At 40.5% G+C, this 26,917-nt stretch overlaps 1 protein-coding gene across 2 annotated transcripts in view; it reads left to right on the top strand.

Moving 5' to 3' along the window:
* Positions 1 to 26,917, top strand: part of SCD1 (stomatal cytokinesis defective / SCD1 protein (SCD1)) — a 116,840-nt gene that overhangs the window by 16,880 nt on the left and 73,043 nt on the right. Inside the window, exons 2-5 of one of the 2 annotated variants that reach the window (XM_010266886.2) lie at positions 7,161 to 7,254; positions 8,652 to 8,853; positions 10,106 to 10,247; positions 10,378 to 10,478. In XM_010266886.2, the coding sequence (XP_010265188.1) occupies positions 7,161 to 7,254; positions 8,652 to 8,853; positions 10,106 to 10,247; positions 10,378 to 10,478 (539 nt within the window). Of the gene's footprint in view, positions 1 to 7,160; positions 7,255 to 8,651; positions 8,854 to 10,105; positions 10,248 to 10,377; positions 10,479 to 11,432; positions 11,528 to 26,917 lie in introns of those variants that run through there. The other variant, XM_010266888.3, reaches the window with a different exon arrangement.

Genomic DNA, 26,917 nt, shown 5'->3' on the forward strand with positions numbered 1-26,917 from the left:
TACAAATATGACTAACATAAACACTAAAAAACAGCCGAACCAACACTCCCCCTCGAGCTAAGCATGGATGTTAGTCATGTTTAGCTTGCCAAGTAAGTCTGAGAAGTTCATTGAAGCTAGTCCTTTAGTTAATACATCTGCAATCTGCATCTCGGAAGGAGTATAAGGAATGCAGAGTTCTCCTGAGACAATTCTTTCTCTAACGAAGTGTCGGTCAATCTCAATGTGCTTCGTCCTATCATGTTGCACTGGGTTATTTGCAATGTTGATGGCAGCCTTGTTGTCACAGTACAACCTGAGAGGACACTTGGCCTTTATCCCGAGCTCACCAAGAAGGGTCCTAAGCCATAGCAGTTCAGCAACACCATCAACCATAGCTCGATATTCAGCCTCTGCACTTGATCTAGCAACCACATTCTGCTTTTTACTTTGCCATGTAACCAGATTTCCTCCAACAAACGTGCAATACCCAGAAGTAGACTTCCTGTCTCCAACAGAGCCAACCCAATCTGCATCAGTATACGCTTCAATTTCAATTTTATTGTGTTTTTTTGAACAAAATTCCTTTTCCTGGGCAAGTCTTCAAGTACCTAAGAATTCTTTCCACTGCTCTCATATGAGGAATCTTTGGAGAGTGCATGAACTGGCTGACAACATGTACAACATAAGCAATATCTGGTCGAGTGAGAGATAGATATATCAACTTCCCTACCAGTTTTTGGTATCTTTCTCTATCAAGGTAGTCCTCTCCAACTGATTCCTGTAGACTATGGTTCTGTTCTATTGGAGTATCTGCTGGTCTACACCCCATTATACCTGTCTTCCCTAGAAGGTCAAGGACATACTTCCGCTGACATATATAGATGCCCTCTTGTGACCTAGCAACTTTAATTCCAAGGAAGTATCTCAGATGGCCCAAGTCTTTGATCTCAAACTCAGAAGCCAAGAACTCCTTTAATCTTTTTATCTCTTCCAGATCATCCCCTGTAATCACCATATCATCCACATAGACGATTAGTACCATAAGTCGGCTATTCTGTTTCTTTATGAACAAAGTATGATCTGCACTACTTTGAGTGTATCCCACTCTCTTCATGGCCCCACAAAGTCTCTCAAACCAAGCCCGAGGAGACTGTTTAAGGCCATATAATGCTTTCCTCAGTTTACATACTTTCCCATCAAAGCCATAACCTGGTGGAGGATCCATGAATACCTCTTCACGTAGATCACCATTTAGAAAAGCGTTTTTCACATCCAACTAATGCAGCTCCCATGAGAAATTGCAGCTAACGACAATAAGACCCGAATTGTGTTGAGCTTCGCGACTGGAGCAAAGGTCTCTTTGTAGTCAATCCCTTCCTTTTGAGTAAACCCCTTTGCCACAAGTCTGACCTTGTATCTTTCAATGGACCCGTCCTCCCTATGCTTTACAGTGAACACCCACTTGCATTCCACAGTGCTCTTTCCTTTTGGTAGATCCACTAATTCCCAAGTCCTTGCTTTCATTAAGGCTTTCATTTCTTCATTCATAGCCTCTTTCCATCTTGGATCAGACACTGCCTCTGAGTACCTAGTAGGAACATGCACAGAGGAGAGAGCAGACACAAAGGAATAATAATGAGGAGATAAACGTGAGTAAGAAACAAATTCAGCAATGGGGTGTCGGATAGTACAAGAACGGGTAGACTTACGAAGAGCAATGGGGAGATCCAAATCAGAAGTATGAGTGATAGGATTACCTGGAGTTGCTGAGGCAGATTGATCCGAGTCCGATTGATTGCTGCCATGAGTTAGAGGGTCTTTTTTCCTTCTGTTGTAGGTGATTCTTATATCTTTCTGTTGCTTACTGGTGTCCTCAGTAACATCTGCAGCATCAAGAGTGGTAATAGGTGCAATGGGAGCCTCACTAGGTTCACTCGGGATGCTACAACTAGGAGGATCAGGAGAAGATGGAAGGCCCGAGGCAGAAAGAGGCACAAAAAAGGAGGGGGAAGAAGAATCCTCTTCCATCCCACTAGTCTCCCCTTAAGAGGATTCTGTGAAGAATGAAAATAGGAGTGAGACTAAAAAAATACCACATCTTTTGTGACATATTTCTTCTTGGTGACGGGATCATAACACTTGTAACCTTTCTGTGTAGGAGAGTACCCTAGAAAGATTCCTTTCGTAGCCCTAGGATCCAAATTGGTCTTCTTTGGATCTTTTACATGTATAAAACACACACAACCAAAGACTCTAGGTGGAAGAGGAAAATCTAGAAGATTAGGGCAGAGGACAGAGAAAGGAGTTTTCACACCCAACACCTTGGATGGCATCCGATTTATCAGATATGATGCGGTAAGGACGAATTGAGACCAGTAGTGCTTGGGAACCTTGTGCTGAAATAATAAAGCTCGAGCGGTCTCCAATAAGTGTCTATTTTTGCGCTCAACAGCCCCATTCTGTTGAGGGGTACTAGCACAAGATGACTGATGTATCATGCCAGCATCCTCCATGAACAGGTTCAAGGATCTTTCAAAATATTCCGCAGCATTGTCTGAACGGAATTGCTTAATCTTCTTGTCAAATTGAGTTTCAATCATTTTACAAAATGCCATGGTTATTCGTGGCACTTCATTACGTCCTTTTAACAAGTAGATCCATGTGCATCGTGAGTAGTGATCAATAAAACTGATAAAGTAACGAAAACCATCCACAGAAACAAGGGGTGAAGGGCCCCAAACATCAGAATGGACCAAATCAAAAGGAGTTTGAATTTCATTACTAGAAATTGGATAAAGAGTTCTACATTGTTTTGACAACTGACACACTTCACAAACTAAACTTTGACTTGAAATACCCTTGAGTAATTCAGGAAACAACCCTTGCAATGATGAAAAAGGTAAATGACCTAGTCTAGCATGCCACAAGTGTAACCTAGCTATTGACTCCTCATTATTCTGACTATTGGTAGCAGATGATTGTAAGGCCGAACTTATGTTTGCATCAAAATAGTAGAGACCTCCACACTCATGACCGCTCCCAATCGTTCTCTTCGTCAATTTGTCCTAAAAGACACAATGAGTAGGAAAGAAAGTTACGCTATAGTTTAAATTCTTGGTAAGATTCGAAACAGATAAGAGATTGGAAGTAAGATTGGGAACATGTAGAACATATTTAAGAGAGAGGTTCTTGCTTAGGTCAACTCCCCCTTTCCCAGAGATGGTGGAGAGGGAACTGTCAGCAACTCTCATCTTATCTTGGCCAGACATCAATTGGTAAGAAGAAAATAAAGAGGACATGCGTGTCATGTGGTCAGTTGCACCGGAATCAATAATCCAAGAAGTAGAGTCTATAGAACTAGTTGTACTATAAGCAGAGACAATACCTGATCTGGCAAGAGAGGTGGAAGCAAGGGAATTAGTCCTTAGATGGGTTAAGGCCCGGCTAAGGACCTCTACCTCATCAGCAGTGAAACCCAAGGATCCGGATATGGAGGAATTAGCAGTCTGTCCCATGGGAGAAGATGCAACTATAGATGTGTTCTTCGAGCTATCACCACTGTGACTAGTAACATGATTCCCACTTGCTGTTTGATTCTTCTGGGGCTTCTTGTCTTTCCTTAACGCAGCTGGTTTCAGATGAGGATAAAGAACCCAACAAGTCTCTTTTACATGCCTTTCACCACCACAATGAGAGCACTTAAGATGACTCTTGTCTGAATGCATGCTCCCCTTTTGGTTTGAAGAAATTGGGGCTGAATGTTCAACAGGCTGTTCGGCTGGCTGTGTTTGAGTGTCAACTTGCATCTCTTTCCTCATAACCTCTTCATTCCTTACTAGATAATAGACATGATGTAAATCTGGCATTTCATCCCTTCCCAAAATTTGAGACCTTATGCTCTCAAACATTGGGTCTAAGCCAGCCAAGAACTTAAAGGCTCTACCCTCTTCAATTTGTTTATCATGCCTCTCCTTGTCTTTTGCATTCTCCCAATCAAGAATAAGATGATGATCAAGTTCTTCCCATAGTCCTTCTAGGGTTGCAAATACGTGGCAACTGTCATATCTCCTTGTCTCAATGCAGCAATGTCTTGGTTCAGCCTATAAATTCTGGCATTGTTCTTTCTTTGTCCATAAGTTTTAGAGACTTTCTCCCAAATCTTATCAGCAGTAGGAAAGTGTTGAACAGTCCTGGCCACTCTTGAAGTCATCGAATGCATACTCCACACTACCCACTACAAGTTCCTTCTTCTGTCCATCTAGGTAACCCATAAGTTCTCGGGAAGTAATGAAGAGCATGGTTGAAACAGACCATTCTCTAAAATTGTATTCATCCAACAATACACTGGTGATCTGCAAGCTGTGCAGATTTGGATTTTCCAGATTAGGAGACCTCCCACCAGTTCTATGATCCCTAGAAGACACTTCTCCCGATATTGAAGACATCTCCTTCCTCTTACAGTGATCACAATTGAAAACTCAGTACAAAGAACACTATTTCAGACTTACCGAAGCTGTTGCAGGTCTGAGAACTCCTTGTAACAGGTCTGAAACCAAGGACAATCCACCTCTGTACTGTGCTGAACTCTTCTGGACTAGACTGGGCTTTGACTTCTGCTGTTGTAGACTGTGATCACCCGTACGATCTGTACTAGGACTGTCGAAGTCAGTCCTTCCACCTAGATCTGTTCCACACAGATCTCTCTTAGCAGCTGAATGGCTACTACCTGCTGCAAGGTGTCTTGTAGGGCATCGATTGCTGGAATAAACTCCCCTTGGGCCCTACAACCAAGGGAAACCCTAGATACAGACCTTGCTGTGTTCTACAGTCAGCCCTAGGGTTTCTTCACAGCGACCAAGATAGGAGAGAGAGAGAGAGGAAAAAGAATGGAATAGGGAAGAGCAGAAAAAGTGGCGGCTGTAATCAGACAGACGAATTAGTGCTCTGATACCACGTTTGCTGGAATACAACAGCCGAAGAAGAAGAAGAAGAAGAAGAAGAAGAAGAAGAAGAAGATTTGAGAAAGGCGGCATGCACTCTTCAGCCGGCCCTACAATCTTATATAGATGATTATAAAATAATATTACATGAATGGACTAGAATGCCCCTGATTAGTGATGGGACACCTAGACAAATAAAACAAATAAAACATTAAACAAGTTTAGGCCCAATAACTAAGAACTTAAGACACAAATATGACTAACATAAATACTAAAAAACAGCCGAACCAACATTAACTATTCCATCTCAAATTTCCTTTGCAATATCAGCCCACAAGAAATTCTTACTAATATGAGGTAACATAGAATTACACAACCAAGTCATTACCATGTAATTCTCTTACATCCACTGAGAAGAATTTGTATTAGGTTTCTTCTCCTCTAGAAATATACCCTAGTTACCACGTGCACCAATAGCCATCTTGGCTGATTGTGCCCATTCTAGATAGTGTGTACCATCTAATTTAACTGTAGTGATAATCCTAGATCCCAAAGGATCACTAGTACCTCCTACACCCAAACCAAGGTCATTGGTTGATTTCAGTTCAACATGACAACCCTCCATAATATCTCAAACAGCTTACAACAGTAGTAAGAGGCAAAGAAAAAGCTCTTGTTTTAGATCGATTTCACTTGTATAATGAAAAATCGTTCTGGAGACAAAAAACACTTACCTGGAGAGAATTCTCCTTATTTGGGAACTGATAGAAACAGGAGAAGAGGATGTTAATCTCTCCAGAAGGCCTAGAATCAGCTAGAAACAAGATCATCCACTATAGGAAGCCTCAAGAAATCCAGAAAACCTTGAGCACCCAATTCTAGGTCAAAAACAAAGAATCCACTCTGACTTGGACTCTTTCTCTTACTCCAGTTCTTCCTGATTTTGATGCCTAATTACAGATCGCCCTCTTGGTGACTGAATCTCATAAAAAATCCAAGAGCTGGACCTTCCTTGATCAAGCGATCAACCTCTTTACTTCTTCATGTAGTTGGCTGATCTAGGGCTGCATGAATACAGTTTCAAAAACACCTAAAACTGCTCTGATACCAAGTAGAAATCAGTAGAAGTAAAAATTGTAAGAAAAAAAAGGAAGAAGATGATTTGTGGGAGAGAAAGAAGAGAAACATGGGAGAAAGAGAAGAGGAATGAATCATAATGGCCGGCTCTCTCTCATTAGCTTTTATACTTAAAAGAAAAAAACATGTACAATGTCCAATATACCCTTGATGGGGCAACTACTGCTAACAACTTAAAAATAAAAACAAGCTATTGCTTAGAAGAGCTCCTAACTAAAGGGCTTTGGTCCAAATATGCTAACTAAACAAAAATAAACAACTAACAGGAAATCCTCAACAATTACGAAATCAGATAGGATTAATTTCTGATTGCAAGGCTGAATCCCTTATTAAGGTAGTTCGAGATCTGTTGGCTTGGCTGAAAGCCTCTCTGGGGTACTGGGGTATAGGAAGTGAATAGAGATGTTTTGCATTTCTTATATGCCAACTTGATAAATTTTTTTTTTGTATCTTTTATGCATGATGTAAAGGGGATCTCTAGGGGCTGCCATTAACACTCGTTTGATACCAAGGAGATGGTGTCATATCTATTTTTTTCTATGTTAAGACACACCTTAATTGTTTACAGTGAAAAATGAAAAAGAATAATCATTACATGATGCAATTCTAGTTCCAGGATCAAAGGGACTAGTAGCTGTCTCTCTGTCTCATTTTGGGTGATGGGAACACCTTTATGCATTTTACCTCTAAGTGGCGTATCTCATGTATCCATGATGCACTAGAACCTAGGGTTTATGTTACTAATGCTACGATGTGATGTCACTGTAACTTTTCAATTCATTGAAAAATCTTTTATTTTCCTCTTCTAATTTTTATTCTTAATTTGTTTATTTTTTTTGTTTTGTTTTGTTTTTGTGGGGATGATCCATTCCATAAAGAAAAATTAGGATGATCCCTTACCATATGTGTTCTCAGATTCACCATAATGATCTGAAATGTATTTTCCAATGATTTACCTGGATGCTTAAATGAGAATATTGCTGGGTGATATCCATTAAATGGAAATGAAAGTTTTTTTTTCCCTTTTTTTGCTGGATATTAGATGTATTTCATTTGTTTATTATGTGATTAAAATCATAGACATGTGTCCTATGGTTGTAGTGTGTTCTTCCAGCTGGTGTGGAGTTCTATTCATCAGGGCTCAATCCTAATGATGCCTCAACATTCCCGAAGAGCTATCCAATAGTTTTAACAGGTACAATCTATAACCTTTAAATATTCTGGTAAGTCTTCTGGATATTTAAGAGTTTGTTGAAAACTTTGGTCCTTAACTAGTGTTTTTTTTTCTGGGTTGGTCCTTAACTAGAGTTGATTGTATTGGTATGTACTATGAGACTATCAGTTGTTTGCTTTGCTTATAGGTGGAAAAATTGTTGGTTATGTTTGAATGATGGTCATTTGAACAACATATAAAAAGTAGTATCGGGCAACAACCAACCATTCATTAGCCAGCCCATGCTTACAAAATGGAGGAGCCAATAAGAGTATGTGGTCCAGAAAATATCATAAAATGCCATTATGAAGCAACCAACAATGGAGGAAGGAGAAAGGAATTTCTCACTGATAGAACATGGGGGAATGGAGGAAGGAGGAACAAAGGAATTTCTTGCTGGTGGAAGTGGAACAAATCACAAGAAGGCCCATGACTCAAAGTTTAGTTTAAAAGGTTTTAAGGAGAGAGTAAATAAGTTGGAGAGAAAAATTCATAAGCAATGGATCAAAGAAGGGGCTATGAATTCCTGATTTTCTGATCTCACAGTATTGCAAATGGGAGGAGACAAAAAACCTTATCATCAAATTGGCTATGGATTGGGAGGAATTCATGGCCGACATTTGTCTCCCATTTCCAAACTTTTATGTCTGTCACCCATTTTAGACGGTCTGTTGAGGGTGGGAAGAGGCAGCAAGGAAAGCAACCTTTACAATGGACAAGGATAAATCCCTTGGTCTAGATTGTTTCACCATGAGCTTTTACCAGAATTGTTTGGTTAGTTAAAAGAAGACCATATGGAAGTGTTTGGGGTATTTCATATTTTCATTTCTGAAGGCATCATCAAGGAGAGTGTGAGTTTTACTTTCACATCTCTTTTTTCTTATGAAGAGGGTTTTGAACCTAACTTTACGCCAGTTTATCTAGTTGGGAATCTGTGTGGGACAATCTTGAAAGTGATTCATTGAGAATGAAAGTTCTCCAACCTTTGGTTTATTCATTTTAAGGAGTGTTTTAGATGGAAGGCAAAATTTCTAATTTCTAATGAAAAGATTGGATGTTTTGAAATGGTCAGGGACAAAGTGGTTGTATGCAAACTTGGAGAAAGTCTACAATCATGTGAAGTGAGATTTCTGGATAGGGATGTAAATGGCATCAATTTATCCAAATTCGAATTCGATCTGGTTATTTTGATCCATTAATTATTTTATTGTTATTAAAGCATAATCTTTCTCTTTATTCATATTGTTTTTTAGCTGTTCTGCATTTATGGTTTTCTTGATTTTTTTGAGCTTTATTTGTTTCCTGTCAATGTTTCTAATAGTTTATCTTGTTTTCCTGGAGTCTTACTTATTGCTCTTAATTTGGAAAATTTACTACAGAGGGTGATGGATCTAAAATATATGTTAGCTGCATTGCTTTTCGGGATCCAGTCTGTGATGATATAGCTGAAGCTTACCGCATTCCCGCAAATTCTTTTGCTGACAAGTGCATTTGTCTTGTTTCACGCTCACCCAGTTTTCGTGTTCTTCGGGATGCACTGGAGGAATTATTTGCTCTTTGCTTTTCTCCTGATGGCAGTAGGTATTATTTTTAGATGATAGAAGTTTGATCGTCTCTATCTATTGTATGCTAATGGATCTATTTCATATATGGTCGGTTGTACATCAAAGTAGCCTTACATTCATCAAATATTGCTTTCTTACATGTTAGTTTTGCATGTTTTGATGACTAATATTCTTTTACATTCTTTTAGACATTATTAAATGATGATGAAATAATGTGCTTCCCAGTCGTACTTACTGGGAGACACTTGGAGTAAATAAAAAATTGTTGGACTGGGGTTTGCTTGGTCCCGGGAGGGATGTGTATCAAAATCATACTTAAATGTTTACAACCTAATTTGTAGTTTGTATATGTACTTGTCCTATATTCTATTTCTGGAACGTATGGTCTTTTTGTAATAATATTACACAACTTCAATGGTAAAAAGTGTGTTTCCCAATCACACATTTCTAATTCATCTGCCTTCACACTTTCCAATCTTAGCACCGTAAAAAGTATTTGTTGGAAGTTGAAGGGCTTGGGTATGATGATGTGCCTTCAAAGATTTCATTTTTTGTATGGACGGCTTACCTCAACAGAATACTTACAAGGGATAACCTCTCTCGGAAAGGTGCTCTTCTGGACTCGAATAGCTGTCTCCTATGCGAAGAACATCTGGAAACAGTGAATCATCTATTACTACTGTAAATTTTCTTCAGAGATCTGGAACATAATCTCACAATTATTTGAAGTGAAAAGTTGCTGCCCAGGTTCGGTACAGGATTTTGTAAAAGGTTGGAGGGTGGAAGGCTTGAGTAGAAAAGGAAGATTAGTTTGGAATTTAACCCCAACAGTGGTTTTTTGGTGTCTGTGGCAAGAAAGAAACAGTTGGGTTTTCAAAAATAAGACAAATTCTGCTAACTCCTTTTTCAGAAAATTGTGGGAATGATGTTCTAGTCACAGGCTGGTTAGGAGTATAGGTTGAGTCCTTTTTTGTACATGATAATCTTTTTGTAAAGCAGGGTGGGGAGATCAAGTTTAGAGGGAACAGTTTTTTTCTGGTTCCTTTAGCACATCATCTTTCTGTACATTTTGTTCATAGTTAATACAATGATACTTTACTTTCTCTCTCTCTCAAAAAAAAAAAGATGTGTTTACTTACTTTCAAACTTTATCAATTAGAGCTTTGGTTTTTGAATGCTTTATTTTAAGTATTCTGATATAATTGTGTCAGAGGAATTTTCTATGTTGTAGACTTGTATGTAACTTCTTAGCTGTGCATCACTTTCAGCAAGCCTCTGTGGGATATTATAGCATATATTGTATCAGGCGTTCCTTTGCCTACTCCTGGAAAGGATCGAGTCCTTTTTGCTATTGAGAACTGCCTGCTTTCTGTGGAGGCTCCAACAAAGGACGGACTCCCATATGCTGATGTATGGTTCCTTTAAATCTGTTCTCATGTTGGCAATTAGCTTCTACAATATAATATTGATGAACTATATGTATCTTGTTAAAATCAGTCAATGCTTTTCACAACTGTTATTTGTGTTTTACTTGGTGCAGATATCTTTTCAGCCACTAGTACAGTGCTTGGATGTTGATAACTTGATTACGCTTTTCACTGCAGTGTTGCTTGAGAGAAGGATTTTGCTCCGCTCAAACAAGTACTTCCCTGATTTTGAACATTTAAAATTCAGTTCCTCCTCTAAAGTCCATTGTAACTTAGTAATGCATTATAATTCTTTATCTGAAATTTCTAGTTTAAATGCTGGACAAAATAATTACTTAACCACCATCTTAATAGCCAGTAATTTAGATTTAGTTTTATGGACATTGCTATAATTGTTGAAAACTGGTTAATACAATAGATTGGCTCTAGCCACCCATAAAGACATTATCCAACCCCCAACAGAGTTACAATAGTGCCCAAAACAACTGCTATCTATAGACCCCTTGTTTTGCTAAAGTATCGACCACTCCATTTGCAGTCCCAATTGAAAGTAATGTTCTGCTCCTGTGAGAGGCTCTCTATTTTCCTAAAAGCGTGCCTACAGATCCATGGCACACGATGCTTACTCCTGGCCCAAGAAACAACCAGTTTTGAGTCTCCCTCTACTTCCAAGTGTTGAAAGTTTGATTGCTTAGCCAGTTTTAAGCCTTGCAACAATGCCATCAGTTCAGCCTTTAGTGAATCTCCCAATCCCAACAGTCTAAAAACATAGTCATCACTTTACCTGCACAATCTCTAAAAACTCCTCCAATACCTGCCACTCCCGAGCTTCCCATGGAGCTCCCATAAAAAATTTAATCTAATTTTATTAATTGTTGGGGGTATCCACTCCATAAACCCCTTTTCCTTTTCTTTAGAAGAAAGTACCATTAGCCCATGCCCTTAAAATTCACTAAAAATCCTTGGAAAAGATCAAGTGTCTTTATCCAATGCGCAACTTTGATTTTTATAACCCCAACAGTTTCCTCTTTTGATCTACTTTTCTCATTGAAGATCCTCCCATTCCTTTCCTACCAAACAATCGACAACATTGCTGCCCTAATTGCTTTCCACATGGTTCTCCCTCTCTTTTTTTGGCTATCTTAGGAAACTTGGATTGAAGAGGCTCACTACATCCTGTGGAGAATTCCCATCTGCAACCAAAAAGAGAACAAAAGAAGTCCCAAACACAAAGTACAAGAGGACAGGATGGCAATAAATGAGGTAAGGATTCACCACTTGCAAAGCAAAGGAAGCACATGTGAGGCGATAGGCATTTGTTTGGCTTTCTCTTCTAAAGCATATCACAAGTGTTTACCTTTCCAAGAAAAACTTTCCAACACAAAGCCTGAAGTTGGGGTAGGATAGGTTTGCTCCAAATCTCTTTCACTGGGAAATTCTCCCCCAAAGTATTAGACTACATAAGGGCATTGAAAAAGGAAGCACAAGAAAAAAACACCATCAGGAGCAGAAGACCAAACTCTAGTGTCCTCCACTGACTGATCTAGAAAAGTTAAATGAAATTTATCCAGTAGTTGAATGAGGGCTTCACACTCGCTATCCCTTAAACCCTTTCTAAAACCAAAGTCCCAGTTTAGCCTGGAAGGAGAAAAGGTAACAAATCTTGAGATAGGTTGTAATTTATAGTTAGACAAGGAGTAAAGGCTAGGGAAAGCAAATTGAAGGGGAGTTTTAGCCAACCAAAGATCTTCCCAAAACAATACTTGGGTCCCACAGCTCACATCAAATCTAGTGAAGCTAATAAAAGTTGGATATACCTCTTGTATTGATTTCCAAGGAGAAAGTGACGTTGAAGAAGGGGCTACCTTTGCACCCCAACCATTATTCAACATCCCATGAATCTTGCAATCATGCTAAAGCCTGTCACTTTCCAGTGGAAACCTCCATAACTATTTACCTAAAAGCGCTCTATTCCTACAAATTAGGTTCCCTATTCCAAGCCCTCCCTACTCCTTAGGTTTACTAACTTGCTCCCACCTCACTAAATGATCCCTCTTCTTGTCCCCTGGATCCCATAGGAATTCCCTTATGATCTTCTCTAACTAACCCGCTACTCTAGTTGGAATCCGAAAGGTGGAAAGGAAGTGTATAAGTAGGTTGGCCAAAGTTTCCCTAATACAAGTTGTTCTCCCACCCACTAAAATGTAATTCCTTTTCCAAAGTGCTAGTCTTTTAGTGAACCGTTTGACTACCTATTTTCAAAATTCTTTTGATCATTGGTTTCCCCCAGCGGAAGACCAAAATATTCCAAAGGCCAGTTCCTTACTGTGGAAAAATAAAGAGGAAGAGAAGAAGAAATGAAGAGGGAGAGAAAAGAAATACTTCTGTGTTGATAATGTGTTAATAAAACATGTTGAGCATACAACTTAAATAAAAAAAGATAGGAGAGACAAACTCCTAGGATCTCTCTCAATTACTCCTAGAATCTCTCTCAATTAGGGATTGATTAAATATTTCCCTTAATCCTAGGATATGACTTTCCTAATTTTATTCAAATCTAATCTTTCGTAAATTTATTAAAATCTGTAATCAATCAAATCTGTAATCAATCAAATCAAATCTTTCTAAATTTGCAGCAAATCATATCTTTCTTAATTTGCCGCAAATCATATCTTGTCGACACTTACCTCACACCCTAGAATCTTTGGCAACACACTTAGTTCTTCCTCCACATTAATCCCTGCTATGCAACTCTTTCCCAAGTTTACCCTCAAATTGGAGGCAGACTCAAAAGCGGCAATGAGTTCCTTTAAATTCCTTAGGTCATCTTGATTGTGTCCTTCATAGAACAAAAATATATCATCTGCAAACTGTAGATGGGTACTATCACCTTGTTTCTTCCTACCCTTAACCTCTAAGCAACCTTTCCTGATCAGTACTTTTTTTTATTTCTTTTGAAGGGCTACACAACAGGGGGTAGCCCATCCCCCAACCTAGGTGCAGGCAGGATTTGATCCCAAGTCTCCGCTACGACCAGCAGGAGACCTTACCAACCAGCTGGTTGGCACCTTGCTTCCTGATCAGTCTTAACAATCATCATGCTTAAGACATCTGCTATTAAAGTGAAGTGGAATGGGGATAAGGGATCTCCTTGTATCAACCCTTGTTGAGCTAGAAAAAAGTCTCTGGCCACTCCATTTATTAAAATTGAACAGTGTACTGAACTTTGCATCCTTTAATTCACATTCTCTATCTATCGTCCAACCCAATCTTATCTAGGATTTCAAGGAGGAAAGACCAATCCCCTAGATCATAGTTCTTCCCTAAATCCAGTTTACAAACTAAACTCCCCCCCCCCTTTAATCTCTTCTCTGCTACACACTCATTAGCCACCAAGATTTGATTAAGGGGAGTGGGAGAAGGTTTGTAGAGCAAAGGAGGGGGTAGACTTAGGGTAAAGTTATTTAATAAAATTCTGCTAGGGAAATGGCTGTGGAGGTTTGGGCAAGAGGGAGAAAGGGAGGCATTATGGAGAAGGGTGGTGGTAGGGAAATATGGAGTGGTGTGGTTTGGGTGGGAATCCAGGAGGTAAGAAGTTCCTATGGGGTGAGTGTATGGAAGGGAATCATGAGCTTCAATCAAAATTTCAGAAGTTTATTTAAGTTTAAAGTGGGGGAAGGCCTTAGGGTAAGGTTTTGGGAAGATGAGTGGTTGGAGGTGGGAAGATTATGTGAGGTATGTCCTAGACTTTATAAATTGACAGATCAGCAAGTGCCTATTGAGCAGTGTTACGAGTGGAGGGGGGAGCAAGTGGTCTGGAATCCTAAGTTTAGAAGACCTTTATTGGACCAAGAAGTGGAAGAATGCATTCAGATATTGGAGAAATTGGAAGAGGCTAACATTTCCAGAGATACAACAGATGGTTTATGGTGGAAAGATTGCAAAGAAGGACGATTTTCAGTTAAATCCTTTTACAAGGCTCTTCTGAGAGATGGTAGGGATTCAAATCAGATAAAAGGTGTGTGGGGCAATCCTGTTCCCCCAAGGGTAGAGGCTTTTGCCTGGCTGGTGGCACATGATAGTATCTTAACTTGTGATAATCTGAAATCCAGAGGCTTGCAGTATTCCATTTGCAGTGTGTTGGGCCATTTGGAAAGAGAGGAACAGAAGGGTATTTGAAGACAAGTCAAAAAACATCAAAAAACATCGAATATCTGATAGCAGGAGTGGGCAATATGACTTCAGCCTGGGCCCTAAGTCTTCCAGAGTTTGACCAAGTGCACAAGGCAGATCTGTTAGAAAACTTCTGGAGAATTGAATCCATGTAATTTTGATCCTTTTCAGCGTAATTCTGTTAAGCAGATGGTTTGTCATCTAGATAACCAGCATTTTGAGATGTACTGCATTTTTTCAATTTAATGAATTTCCTTTTTATTCTTCAAAAGAAAAAAAAAGATTTGATCAATGATCTGCCTTCATTTAATGCAAGTACTTTGGAACTGTGAGGTCACCAGAGAAAAAACCTTTTTAAATCTTTTTTTTAATCAGTAAAAAAGATTTCATTATAAATTTAGAAAGATTACAGAAATGAGAAGCCTTGGCTAACCCACTAGAACTTAGAGTTTGCCAACTATCGACTTTTAATTATCCAACCTTACAACTGAGCCCAGAAACAATGTTCCCTGTTAACCCCCTGTTTTGCTAGCTGATCTGCAAAGCCATTTGCCGCTCTTGGAGTCCACTGTATTAACAACCACATGTCCATGGAAAAGCAATTAAACTTCAATTTCATTTCTATAGAGCCAGGGAGTCTTTTCATTTTGCTTTAATTGGAATTGGCTTCCACAACCAGTTTTCTCACTTCCAACTTCATAGCCTTTTGTATCCCAAAAACCGCTGCCTTTAGTTCAGCTGTAGTGGAGTCTCCCCTTCCAATAGGGCCTGAGAACATCCCCACCACAGCTCCTTTGTCATTTTTTATCACCCCTCCAATTCCAGATATTCCTGGGTTGCCAAAACTACTTCCATCAAAGTTTAATTTGAGGAATCCATAGTCAGGGGGATCCCACTCTCTTAAAACCTTCTTTTTAGTTGATGAAGAGGAAGCTACTGTCCTCCAATTTCTGAAGATATCATCCACAGTAAAATCTGAGAACAATCCCATAGATTTTACCCACGAAATCACCTTTATCATGATCCCTTCTATCAGCACTTCCTTGCATCTTTGCTTTTCTTCAAAGATTCTCAGATTTCTTTCCTCTCATATCACCCAAAGAAATGCTGCCCAAGTGCATCTCCATAGCATTCTACCTCTTCTTTTTGGCCATCTAAAAGTGGAGTCAAATAGCCTTTCCAAACTCATCGGGGTGTCCTGTCTGCATCCAAAGAGAGAAAAACCAGTCCCAAATACAGCTGGCAACAGGACAGGAGACAAAAATATGAAAAGCAGTTTTGCCACTTGACTCGCACAAACAACACCAATTAGGAGAAAGGCACCAGCCAGGCCTCTTCCTCTGCATCAGATCACAGGTGTTAATTGCACCATGGTAGACCTCCCAACAAAAAGCACTCACTTTTGGGGGAATGGAGCGACACCGAACTTCTTGGACTGGAAACAGTACCCCAAGTTGAGCAGAAGTAGACATGGTTTTGAAGAAGGAAGCACAACTGAAGGCTCCGGAGGGGTGAGGGGTCCAAAGCAAGAAACACCCCATCTAGCAGCTGAAGGAGAGAGGACACCAAGCCCATCTCAGAATCTCTCACATTTCTACAAAGCTCCAAATTCCAATCAAAACCAGACTGGGAGAGAGAAGGGGTTAATAAATCAGCAACTGGTCTGTTCTTAAGAGAGGAAAGGACATAAATTGAGGGGAACAGTGTCTTCAAAGGAGAGTTATCCTCCCACACATCTTCCCAAAAGTTAATCTTGTTACCTGAATTGAGATCAACAAGAAGTCCCTCATTATTCTCTCCAACTTCTTTCCAATAGCCTAAGGCATGCAATACACCGAGAGGTAATACACCGGAAGATTTGCTAGGGTTGACTTAATGGGAGTAATCCTATCCCCCAAAGAAATGTAGTTCCTCTTCCACACTGCCAACTTCCTTTCAAACCTTTCCACTATTGGGTTCCAAAACTCTAGATTTCTAGGATTTGCCCCAAGGGGAAGACCTAGATACCTCAGCGGCCAGCCACTCCGTAAACAACCTAGCTCCCCAGCTCACAAGTTAATCTCCTCTTGAGCTAAGTTGATCCCTGCCACCACACTTTTATTTAGGTTCACCTTTAGATTTGTCACTTTTTCAAATGGATTCACCAACATCTTTAGGTTTCTTGCATTTAACTTGCCTCCACTCTCACAAAAGATAATGATGTCATCCGCAAATTATAGGTGTGTTACCACCATTCTCTCCCGTCCTATTCTCCACCCCTTTAAAAGACCCCTCTCATCCGCCCTCGAAAGCAGTCTACCAAGCACCTTTGCTAGAATTGTGAAAAGGAAGGGAGAAAGTGGGTCCCCTTGTCTCACTCCTCTTTGGGCTCTAAAGAAATCCTTGACTGCACCATTTACTAGAACTGAGAAGTGGCGGGATTTTAGACAACCTTTAATCCATTTGCACCATCTTACTCCAAACCCGCCTGTCTCAATGCTTCAATCAGGAGCTCCCAATCCACAAAATCGTAGGCTTTCTCAGGTCCTGGTTGCACACAATGCCCTTCTTACCCGATTTCTTGAAATCCTCCACACATTCATTGGCAATGAGTATTTGGTCCGAAATTTGTCTATCTTGGATAAATCTTTGGGATTGAGAGATTATTAACAGGAGGGCCTTTTTTAACCGAAGTGAGAGAACCTTGGCTAGGATTTTGTATTGACTTGTTACCAAGCTGATTGGCCTGAAATCCTTGGGATGGCAAGCACCAGACTTCTTTGGGATCAATGCGATAAAAGTAGCATTTACCTCCCTGCTAACAACCTCTCTGTGATAAAATTCCTCAAAGACTCGCATAAGATCGCCCTTAATCCACTCCCAACAGTCCTGGTAAAAAGCCATAGAGAATCCATTGGGCCCTAGTGCTTTAGAGCAGTCCATAGAAAAGATTGCTTGCTACCTCATCCACCTCAAATTCTTTTTCCAAGTTCCTACTTATAGTACCTTCTAAAACTGGTCAGTCTAATCCTTCTAACTTCCACCTTCCTGATAGAGGCCTTCTGAAAATCAATTTAAAATTATCCACCAAGGCCTTTGCAATTTCATACTGATTAGTTAACGTGCCACCCTCCAATTCTAATAGAGAGATCAGATTCTTCCTTTGCCTTCTGTTCGCAAATCATGTGAAAGTATTTTATGTTCCCATCCCCTTCTTTGATCCAACACACTCTTGATTTCTGCTTCCACTTCATTTCCTCTCTTAGGAGTGTAATTTCCAACTCTCTTCTCAAATTAAATCTCTCTTCCTTATCCCCTGCTTCCACCAACCCTGACTCCTCCTTTTTATTTATTTCTTCATTTTTACTTACCAAATTTATCTTCCTCTCTTCTTATCTCCCAAACTTATTAAGATTCCACTCCTTGATTTTCTCTTTTAGGTTCTGAAGATTCGTATGGAATCTAAGCCCTTCCCACTCTACCAGAGGATTATATTCCTCCCATTGCTCCTTGAATTTTTGCACAAACTCTAGGACCGTAAGCCACATGTTCTCGAATCTAAAGGGCTTTTGACCTTCTCCTTCTGTTTCTTGTCTGAGACATATCAGCGAATGGTCTGAAGTGATTCTGGGTAACATTTTGCCTACCAAATTATTCCAATGCTCCTCCCAATCCTGAGAAACAAGAAATCTATCCAATTTTGAGCATAACGGATTCTCTTGGCAATTAGTCCAAGTGTACCTATTTTGTCCAATTTCAATTTCCTTCAACTCAAAAGTTTCTATGAAACTATTGAATCTCCTCGTACTGGTGGTCACCCTTTGCCTTGGTTTATTCGATTCAGCAACATGTCTTATCACATTAAAATCACCCCCAAGCACCACGGGCCTTGCCATAGTCCTCTTGTTAGACAGTGTATGCCCTTAGCTCCAATCAGAATGATGTACATTATGACCGAGAATTCATCTGAGTGGGTGATCATAGTGACAGGATCAACCCCTTTGTCGGACAAAGCGAATGATCGGGGATGCACTTTCTCTGATGGAAACCTAAACTGCCGGCAGTTGATTTCAACCGTTGAAATTTGTTTTGCAAAATATATTTATATAGAGATACACACACACACACACACACACACACACACACACACACACACACACACATATATATATATATATTATGGTTTCAAAATGTTTGCAAAAAGTTTTAATTCTCGGGATCCATGTGAGTAGAGAGTGCAACACTATACCTTGCAGCCGAGGGAGAGGTCCTCTCTTGTCGGGTAGTGTTTGATCATTATGGGCTGAGAGGTTAAGTGTACGACCATTGAGGGTAATACCTGATGGGCTAATCTTGCATATGCCCACAATTCTTGGGTTTTTATAAGGTGGCTTGACCCAAGGACCATTTAGTGTAAATGTTGGGCCCATTAAGAGTCCATAGTGATGGACTCAGGGGTTCACTGTCTCCTATAGTGAATTCGGCCAGGCCTTGTAACAGAGGCTGGGCTGAACCCATGTGGCTGATGTGTAGATCAATGTTTGGGTCCCACGCTATATAAGGATAACCAACTGGGCCTCAGATTGAGGGGTTGGTGAGCAGATAGACTTAATGGACCTAAAGCCCAATTTGAACTGGCTTAATGAGATTAATTAAAAGAGGGCGGTTCTGGGATTTGGATCAGCAGATAGGACAAGGGATTATCCCTATCCACTCAAAGAGTCCAGATCCAAATAAAGATTTGGATAAGGAAACTCCTAATTAGATTAGGTAGGCTGATCTTTATCTGTAGATAAGATAAGGGATTATCCTTATCTCTTAAAGAGAGTCCAGATCCAAATAAAAGATTTGGATTAGGAAACTCCTAATGGGATTAGGAGAACCTCTATTTAAGGCTATAAATAGAAGAGCAGGGCGAACTTCCAGATGATCTAACAGACTGCTAGTTTCTTGAGAGAGACAACACAGTTTGACTGCACTGTCTTTTTCTCTCTTGCTCTTGCCGCCATAACAGTTCGATCTCCACCTGTGGGAGCGATCAAGAAAGGTTCTTGATATTACCTTTTGGTAGAAAAGGTAATTTGAAGTTGTGCTCACTAGCCCTCCATCACATTCTTGCTGAAGAATTCGATTCTTGCTGAAGAGTCGTCCTGCTGATTCTGCTTCATCCTGCACCGTGTCATCTTCGGCGGAAACAGTCTTTGGATTTTTCCTTGGGTGTGAACACCTTCATTGGAGGTTATTATTACTTCGTATCAGGTATATCCCTCCACTCCCTTTTGGTTTCAGATCTGGTCCGGTTTGGTTTCAAAATTGATCATTGAAAATGCAGTTTTCTAAAATAGGGAATGTGAGTCCCACATGGGAGAGAAATTTTTGAAATTTCGCCCAACTTTCCTGCAGGGTTCGGCCATCCATATGATGGATCTCTCACCCCTTCAGTGGTATCAGAGCCAGGTTCAAATCTTGAACCAAAATTAACCAGATCTGGATCTGCGCAAATGGGCAGAGGGCGTTCTACCCGATTTGCACAGATTAGCGTTTTCTGAGAAATTTGTTCACAGCTTTTGGGTGATTGATCTGAAATTAAATATTTATAAATCTGATTTATATTTAGATTTGTTCTATATATTTTTCTTGATTTTTGGGCTGTTCATACGGTGGAGATCGAATTCTTTAATGGCGCAAGAAATCTGTGCACCTGCTGTTCTTTTCATTCTTGGTCTATAATTAATTTTTAGACGGAATGTATAGGAATTCAATTTTGATGTAATATTAATAGAAAATAGGTTTTTCTATTTTATTCCATTCGAAGTTGAAGCAGAAAGCACAAGGAGGAGAATTTCGCAGATTAGGGTTCGGCCATCTGCGATTTGCAGTTTTGGAAACTGCATGTTGCGATCTAACTTTTGTTTTGCAGGGTATCAGTCCTATGAACAGCTCTCCTACTGATTCTTGATTGTCTTGTATCAGTAATTTAATTTCAGATCATGTTCTTGAATTAAAAATCAAACCCTAGACCCATTTGAACCAGATTGGACCAAATTGGTTGGACCGAATCTGTGGCTCGATTGGGGCTGTTCTCAGCCCTAATTTTTCACTCATGGGTCCAGGAGTTGATAATTAATTGCAAGATGCAATTCAACCCACATCTGTAAAACCCAGTTTTAATCTGTTAAAACTGCTTTAGCCCATTTCAGCATAAAAGCTATATGGGCCGAACTGCTCTTTGCAATTCAGCCCATATACCTAGATAGTATTAATCAGTAATATTATGAATTTTTTATTGGCTTTAATTATGGGTTTTACAGTTATTTAATTGATTGGATCAATTATGATTTTCCTGCATGTGATGTATGGATGTGTGATGTGCAACGTTCATGGACCATAAGTACTTGGCCCATGCTGATTCGATAGTGGCTCTTGCGCACACCATGGCTAAATGCACATCATTGCCATGGTGTTCTTAAGATCATTGGATGATCTCCCTTCGTGGTGGGCCCCACTCCAGCTTCCTCCTCAAGAGGAACCGTGTGGAACCCTAACCGTCTAGGGCCCATCTAAATCTGGCTTTATGAAAGCCAGTGGGAGCCACTTTGGTTTGACCTAAATTAAACTAGGGCGTAATATTTCGTTCCCTCCACTGAAATATGAGTGCATGTGATAGGGAGATTCATATGATGAACTCTCTAAAGGCCTTCCATCATTAACATGAAGATGGGTCCTTCAGTAATGAGGAAACACCATAAAATTGGGCTATCCATTTACTGCTGGATCTGTTGGATTGTTTCATAAGATGATAGGGGCGTCATGGACTGATGTGGGAGGGGCCTATCCTAAAATGGAAGACTCTCTCACGGTACCTTTGCGTTCACGAATATGATGGGTGAGCAGTCACTGGACAGAAAGGTTTAACCTAAAATGGCAATGAACCTTGTCTGACAGAGGCCAAAGGGAAAGCTCATAAGATGAGTGGATGTGATTCTTCACAAAAGGTGGTAGGGTTATGCAGTTGAAACAATTGGCTCCATGCACCCTATGTGATTTCCCACATTTCCAAAGACATAATTCGTAGTCTCCATTATCGAGATAGGAGGGAAATCTCAGAGATGAACAAATGGAAATGGAACATAGATTAAAAGCCATATCTATGTAGATAAAATGAATCAAATAAGTTTGTGGACTAATATTTACTTTTCCCTTTATCAGAAATGGCAAACGGACAATTCGCTAAATTGTTGGACGACAACAAGCTTAAGGGCCCAAATTACGTTGATTGGTATCATAACCTTATGCTGGTCCTGACATCCGAGAAATTGGACAAGGTAGCTAAAAACCCTGCTTCGGAACATCCGGGCGATAGGGATTCTGAGGCCCGTAGGAGGGACTATCAAGAATATGCAGAGAAATTCTCTTGCCCGATGCTACATCATAGCCTCCTTAGATAATCCGATACAGCGACAACTCAATCAGATCGAATTGTATGAGGAGCTGAATTGTTCTACTCGTCACAAAGTCTTAAAACAGTTCATGACTGCACAAATGTCCAAGAACCAGCAAGTTCATGACCATTGTCTTAAGATGATGGGATACATCAATGAACTGGAGGCTCTTGGATCTGGGCTAGATCATGTCACCAAGGTTGATGCCATCCTCAACTCTTTGCCTCCTTCCTTCAATCAGTTCGTCATGAACTATAACATGAACAAGCTAAATGTTAGCATCCAGGAACTCAACAATATGTTGCAAAGGGCCAAAGAACTGATAAAGAAGGATGAGCCCATTGCCATGCTTGTTGAAGGTGGCAAATCAGACAAGAAGAAGAAAAAGGCAAAGAAGAAGCCTCAGAAGAAAATTAGCAAGCCCAAAAGGTAGATGAAGGACAAAGCATCATATGCTTGTCACTTTTGCAAACAAGCCGACCACTAGAAGAGGAACTGTCCTCACTACCTGGAGACCAAGAAACAAGGTAATTTCGAATCCTTTGTCATAATATGTTGGTAACTTTTGCTTTCTGGTGTATCGACTCCGGGGCTTCCACTCATGCATGTAATACATTGTAGGGGTTTAGGACAAGCAGAAAACTGAGTGACGGAGAGGTGATTCTTTACTTGGGGACTTATACAAGTGTTGCAGCTACAGCCATAGGGACTGTAGAATTGTATTTCAGAGAATGATCAATTACATTAAAAGATTGTCTTTATGTACCCAATTTGAGAAGAAATTTGATTTCTGTTTCAAAACTGTGTGCGGATGGATATTCTGTTATCTTTAGTAATATGATTACTATCAAAAGAAATAACAAATTTCTCGCATACGGAGAACTTGAGAATGGTCTCTATGTTCTCCATCATTCTTTGGAAACAAACATAACCGAAACTACGTCGGATAATAACCCCAAGAAAAGAACCCGTGGTACAGATCCCACGTGCCTGTGGCATTACCGACTTGGCCACATTAACATATATCGTATCACAAGGTTGGTAAATGATGGTCATTTGGATTTTCTAACTATAGAAAATCTTCTAACCTGTGAACCTTGCCTTTAGGGTAAGATGACGAAACGACCATTTAACGGTAAGCCTGAAAGATGTACAGGCACACTTGACCTTATACATATTGATGTATATGGTCCCCTGAATGTTAGGACATGTAACCAACACGTTTACTTCATAACATTTACCGATGATTACTCACGGTATGGTTACGTGTACCTAATGAGATATAAGTCTGAATCTTTTGAAAAGTTCAAAGAATTCAAACAAGAGGTCGAGAATTAGTTAGGGAGAGAAATTAAGACCCTTCGATCAGATCGAGGTGGCGAGTATCTCTCTGACGAATTCAGGGACTACTTAAAGGACAATGTGATAGTATCACAACTAGCTCCTCCTGCTACACCACAACTAAACGGTATGTCAAAAAGGAGAAACCAGACTTTATTGGATATGGTCCGATCAGTTCTCGTACACTCAGAGTTACCCACATCCTTTTGGGGTTACGCATTAGAGACTGCGATATATGTGCTGAACCGGGTTCCAACCAAATCAGTTCCGAAGACTCCCTATGAGCTTTGGACCGGTAAGAAACCAAGTGTAAGACACTTGAAGATTTGGGGTTGTCCGGCACATGTTAAATGAACAGGTGCTGACAAATTGCTATCCAAAACCAGCCGTTGCCTATTTATAGGCTTCCCCAAGGGCTCTGTGGGTTACTTATTCTATGACCCAGGAGAACAAAAGGTGTTCTGTAGTCGAAATGCCCATTTCTTGGAAGATGATTACTCTTGAACAATCATCGTCAAGAAGTTGTTCTTGATGAGGAGAGCTCAGGGGTAGTGGGAGATGTCCCACAAGCTCTAGTTAATAACCCACCTAGGAGATTTACCCGGGTTTCTTGGCCTCCAGTTCGTTTCGGCTATGACCAAGAAAGTTACTTGGTGGAAGTTACGACTAGTGAGGAGGATCCTGTGACTTATACGGAAGCTATGTTGGACATAGGTTCTTTGAAGTGGGTAGATGCCATGAGAGCTGAGATGGACTCAATGGAGACCAATGGAGTCTGGACTCTGGTAGATCCGCCCCCTAGGGTAAAAGCGATTGGTTGCAAATGGATCTATAAGAGGAAGAAGGGCCCCGATGGTAAGGTTGAGACCTACAAGGCTCGTCTTGTGGCGAAAGGGTACATTCAAAAAGAAGGAATCGATTATGAGGAAACCTTTTCGCCCGTGTTCACGCTTAAATCCATTAGGATCCTGCTTGCTGTAGCAGCATACCATGATTACGAGATTTGGCAAATGAATGTCAAAATTGCGTTCCTGAATGGAGATCTTAGTGAAGATATCTATGTGCAGCAACCGCAAGGTTTCATAGTTGCGGGTCAGGAACACATGGTATGTAAACTAAACCGGTCCATATATGGACTTAAGCAAGCTTCTAGGAGTTGGAACATCTGGTTTGACTCTACCGTTAAACAGTTTGACTTTGAGCAAAATCCGGATGAGCCCTGTGTCTACAGGAAAACCAATGGTGATAAGGTTGTGTTCTTGGTTCTGTATGTAAATGACATTCTACTTATTGGGAATGATGTAGGAATGTTGACTATGGTGAAAGTGTGACTTTCACAGCAATTCTCCATGAAAGATTTTGGAGAAGCCTCCTACATACTGGGTCTTTGACTCTATAGAGACAGATCGAAGAGGATAATAGGATTATCTCAGTCTGCTTACATTGACAAAATAGTCAAGAGATACAACATGGAGAACTCCAAAAAGGAAATGTTTCTTTCAGGCATGGAGTCACTCTCTTCAGGGGCATGTCTCCCAAGACTCCCGAAGAGATTGAGGGCATGAAAGAGGTTCCCTATGCCTCAGCCGTAGGGAGCATCATGTATGCCATGCTGTACACTCGTTCTGACATTTCTCAGGCAGTGAGTGTGGTAAGCAGATACCAGTCTAACCCAGGGCAGGAGCATTGGACCGCTATGAAAAACATACTAAAATACCTTCGAAGGACAAAAGAGTATTGTCTGGTATTCGATGGTAGTTCACTGCAGAGCCAGGGGTATACTGATGCCGATTTCCAGTCAGATCCAGATGATAGAAAGTCTACATCTGGTTATATCTTCACGATAGGATCGTGTGCTGTTAGCTGGAAGAGCAGCAAACATGGGTCATAAGTAGTAAGAATAACAGTCCACAACCCAAGCCAAACACATTGCCATAAGTGAGGCTGTCTAATGAATGAAGGTGTTCATTTTGGAATTTGGAATTCAGCACATCACCCATTCCACTGTTGTGTGACAACACTGGATCTACGGGAGATTGATGTTAAAAGGTAGCATCGGCGGAGAATGTGGCAGACCCATTGACTAAGCCAACTGACACAGAAAGTGTTTTAGAAACACGCGGAAAGTCTGGGACTCCGGCTTGTACCCGATTGGACCTAAGTGCAAGTGGGAGCTGTTAGACAGTGTATGCCCTTAGCTCCAATCAGAATGATGTACATTATGACATTTAATGTAAATGAATAAAGTACATATTTGATTCATGCTATCAAGGTGTGTTTCTGTGTAATACCCTTAAACTTGACACATATGAGACTCGTGTTAATTTAGAATCTTCACAGTCGTTGGGTAGATCTGGGGAGATTTATCTTGCCAAGGCTGACACTGATGTGCCGCCAAGTTGGTTGGGGTGGTCTGTCTTAGCTACCAGGGTGAAACCTGAGGTACATGCAGTGTGGGTTTTTTTGAAACCCTGAATCGGACCAGAATTCCGATATTGCCCTGGACCTTGGAGATAGATGGGCAAAATTGGAATGTTACACTTGACCCCTAGACTCGATTATGATACTGCACTAGGTGCCGGATTGGGCTGGTTTTGATATGCCAATCAATGAGATCCTAAGAGGGGGTCAAAACCTGGGTATGTTGGGACAGTCCGAGAATTCATCTGAGTGGGTGATCATAGTGACACGATCAACCCCTTTGTCGGACAAAGCGAATGATCGGGGATGCACTCTCTCTGATGGAAACCTAAACTATCGGTAGTTGATTTCAACCGTTGAAATTTGTTTTGCAAAATATATTTATATAGAGATGTACATATATATATTATGGTTTCAAAATGTTTGCAAAAGGTTTTAATTCTCGGGATCCATGTGAATAGAGAGTGCAACACTGTACCTTGCAGCCGAGGGAGAGGTCCTCTCTTGTCGGGCAGTGTTTGATCATTATGGGCTGAGAGGTTAAGTGTAAGACCATTGAGGGTAATACCTGATGGGCTAATCTTGCATCTGCCCACAGTCCTTGGGTTTTTATAAGGTGGCTTGACCCAAGGACCATTTAGTGTAAATGTTGGGCCCATTAAGAGCCCATAGTGATGGACTCAGGGGTTCAGTGTCTCCTACAGTGAATTCGGCCAAGCCTTGTAACAGAGGCTGGGTTGAACCCATGTGGCTGATGTGTAGATCAATGTTTGGGTCCCACGCCATACAAGGATAACCAACTAGGCAGTAGATTAAGGGGCTGGTGAGCAGATAGACTTAATGGGCGTAAAGCCCAATTCAGACTGGCTTAATGAGATTAATTAAAAGAGGGCGGTTCTGGGATTTGGATCAGCAGATAGGATAAGGGATTATCCCTATCCACTGAAAGAGTCCAGATCCAAATAAAGATTTGGATAAGGAAACTCCTAATTAGATTAGGAAGGATAATCTTTATTTGCAGATAAGATAAGGGATTATCCTTATCTCTTAAAGAGAGTCCAGATCCAAATAAAAGGTTTGGATTAGGAAACTCCTAATGGGATTAGGAGAACCTCTATTTAAGGCTATAAATAGAAGAGCAGGGCGAACCTCCAGATGATCTAACAGACTGCTGGTTTCCTGAGAGAGACAACACAGTTTGACTGCACTGTCTTTTTCTCTCTTGCTCTTGCCGCCATAACAGTTCGATCTCCACCTGTGGGAGCGATCAAGAAAGGTTCTTGATATTACCTTTTGG

This window comes from Nelumbo nucifera, chromosome 4, assembly GCF_055504915.1.
Source record: "Nelumbo nucifera cultivar China Antique chromosome 4, China Antique-T2T, whole genome shotgun sequence".
Taxonomy (NCBI): Eukaryota; Viridiplantae; Streptophyta; class Magnoliopsida; order Proteales; family Nelumbonaceae; genus Nelumbo; species Nelumbo nucifera.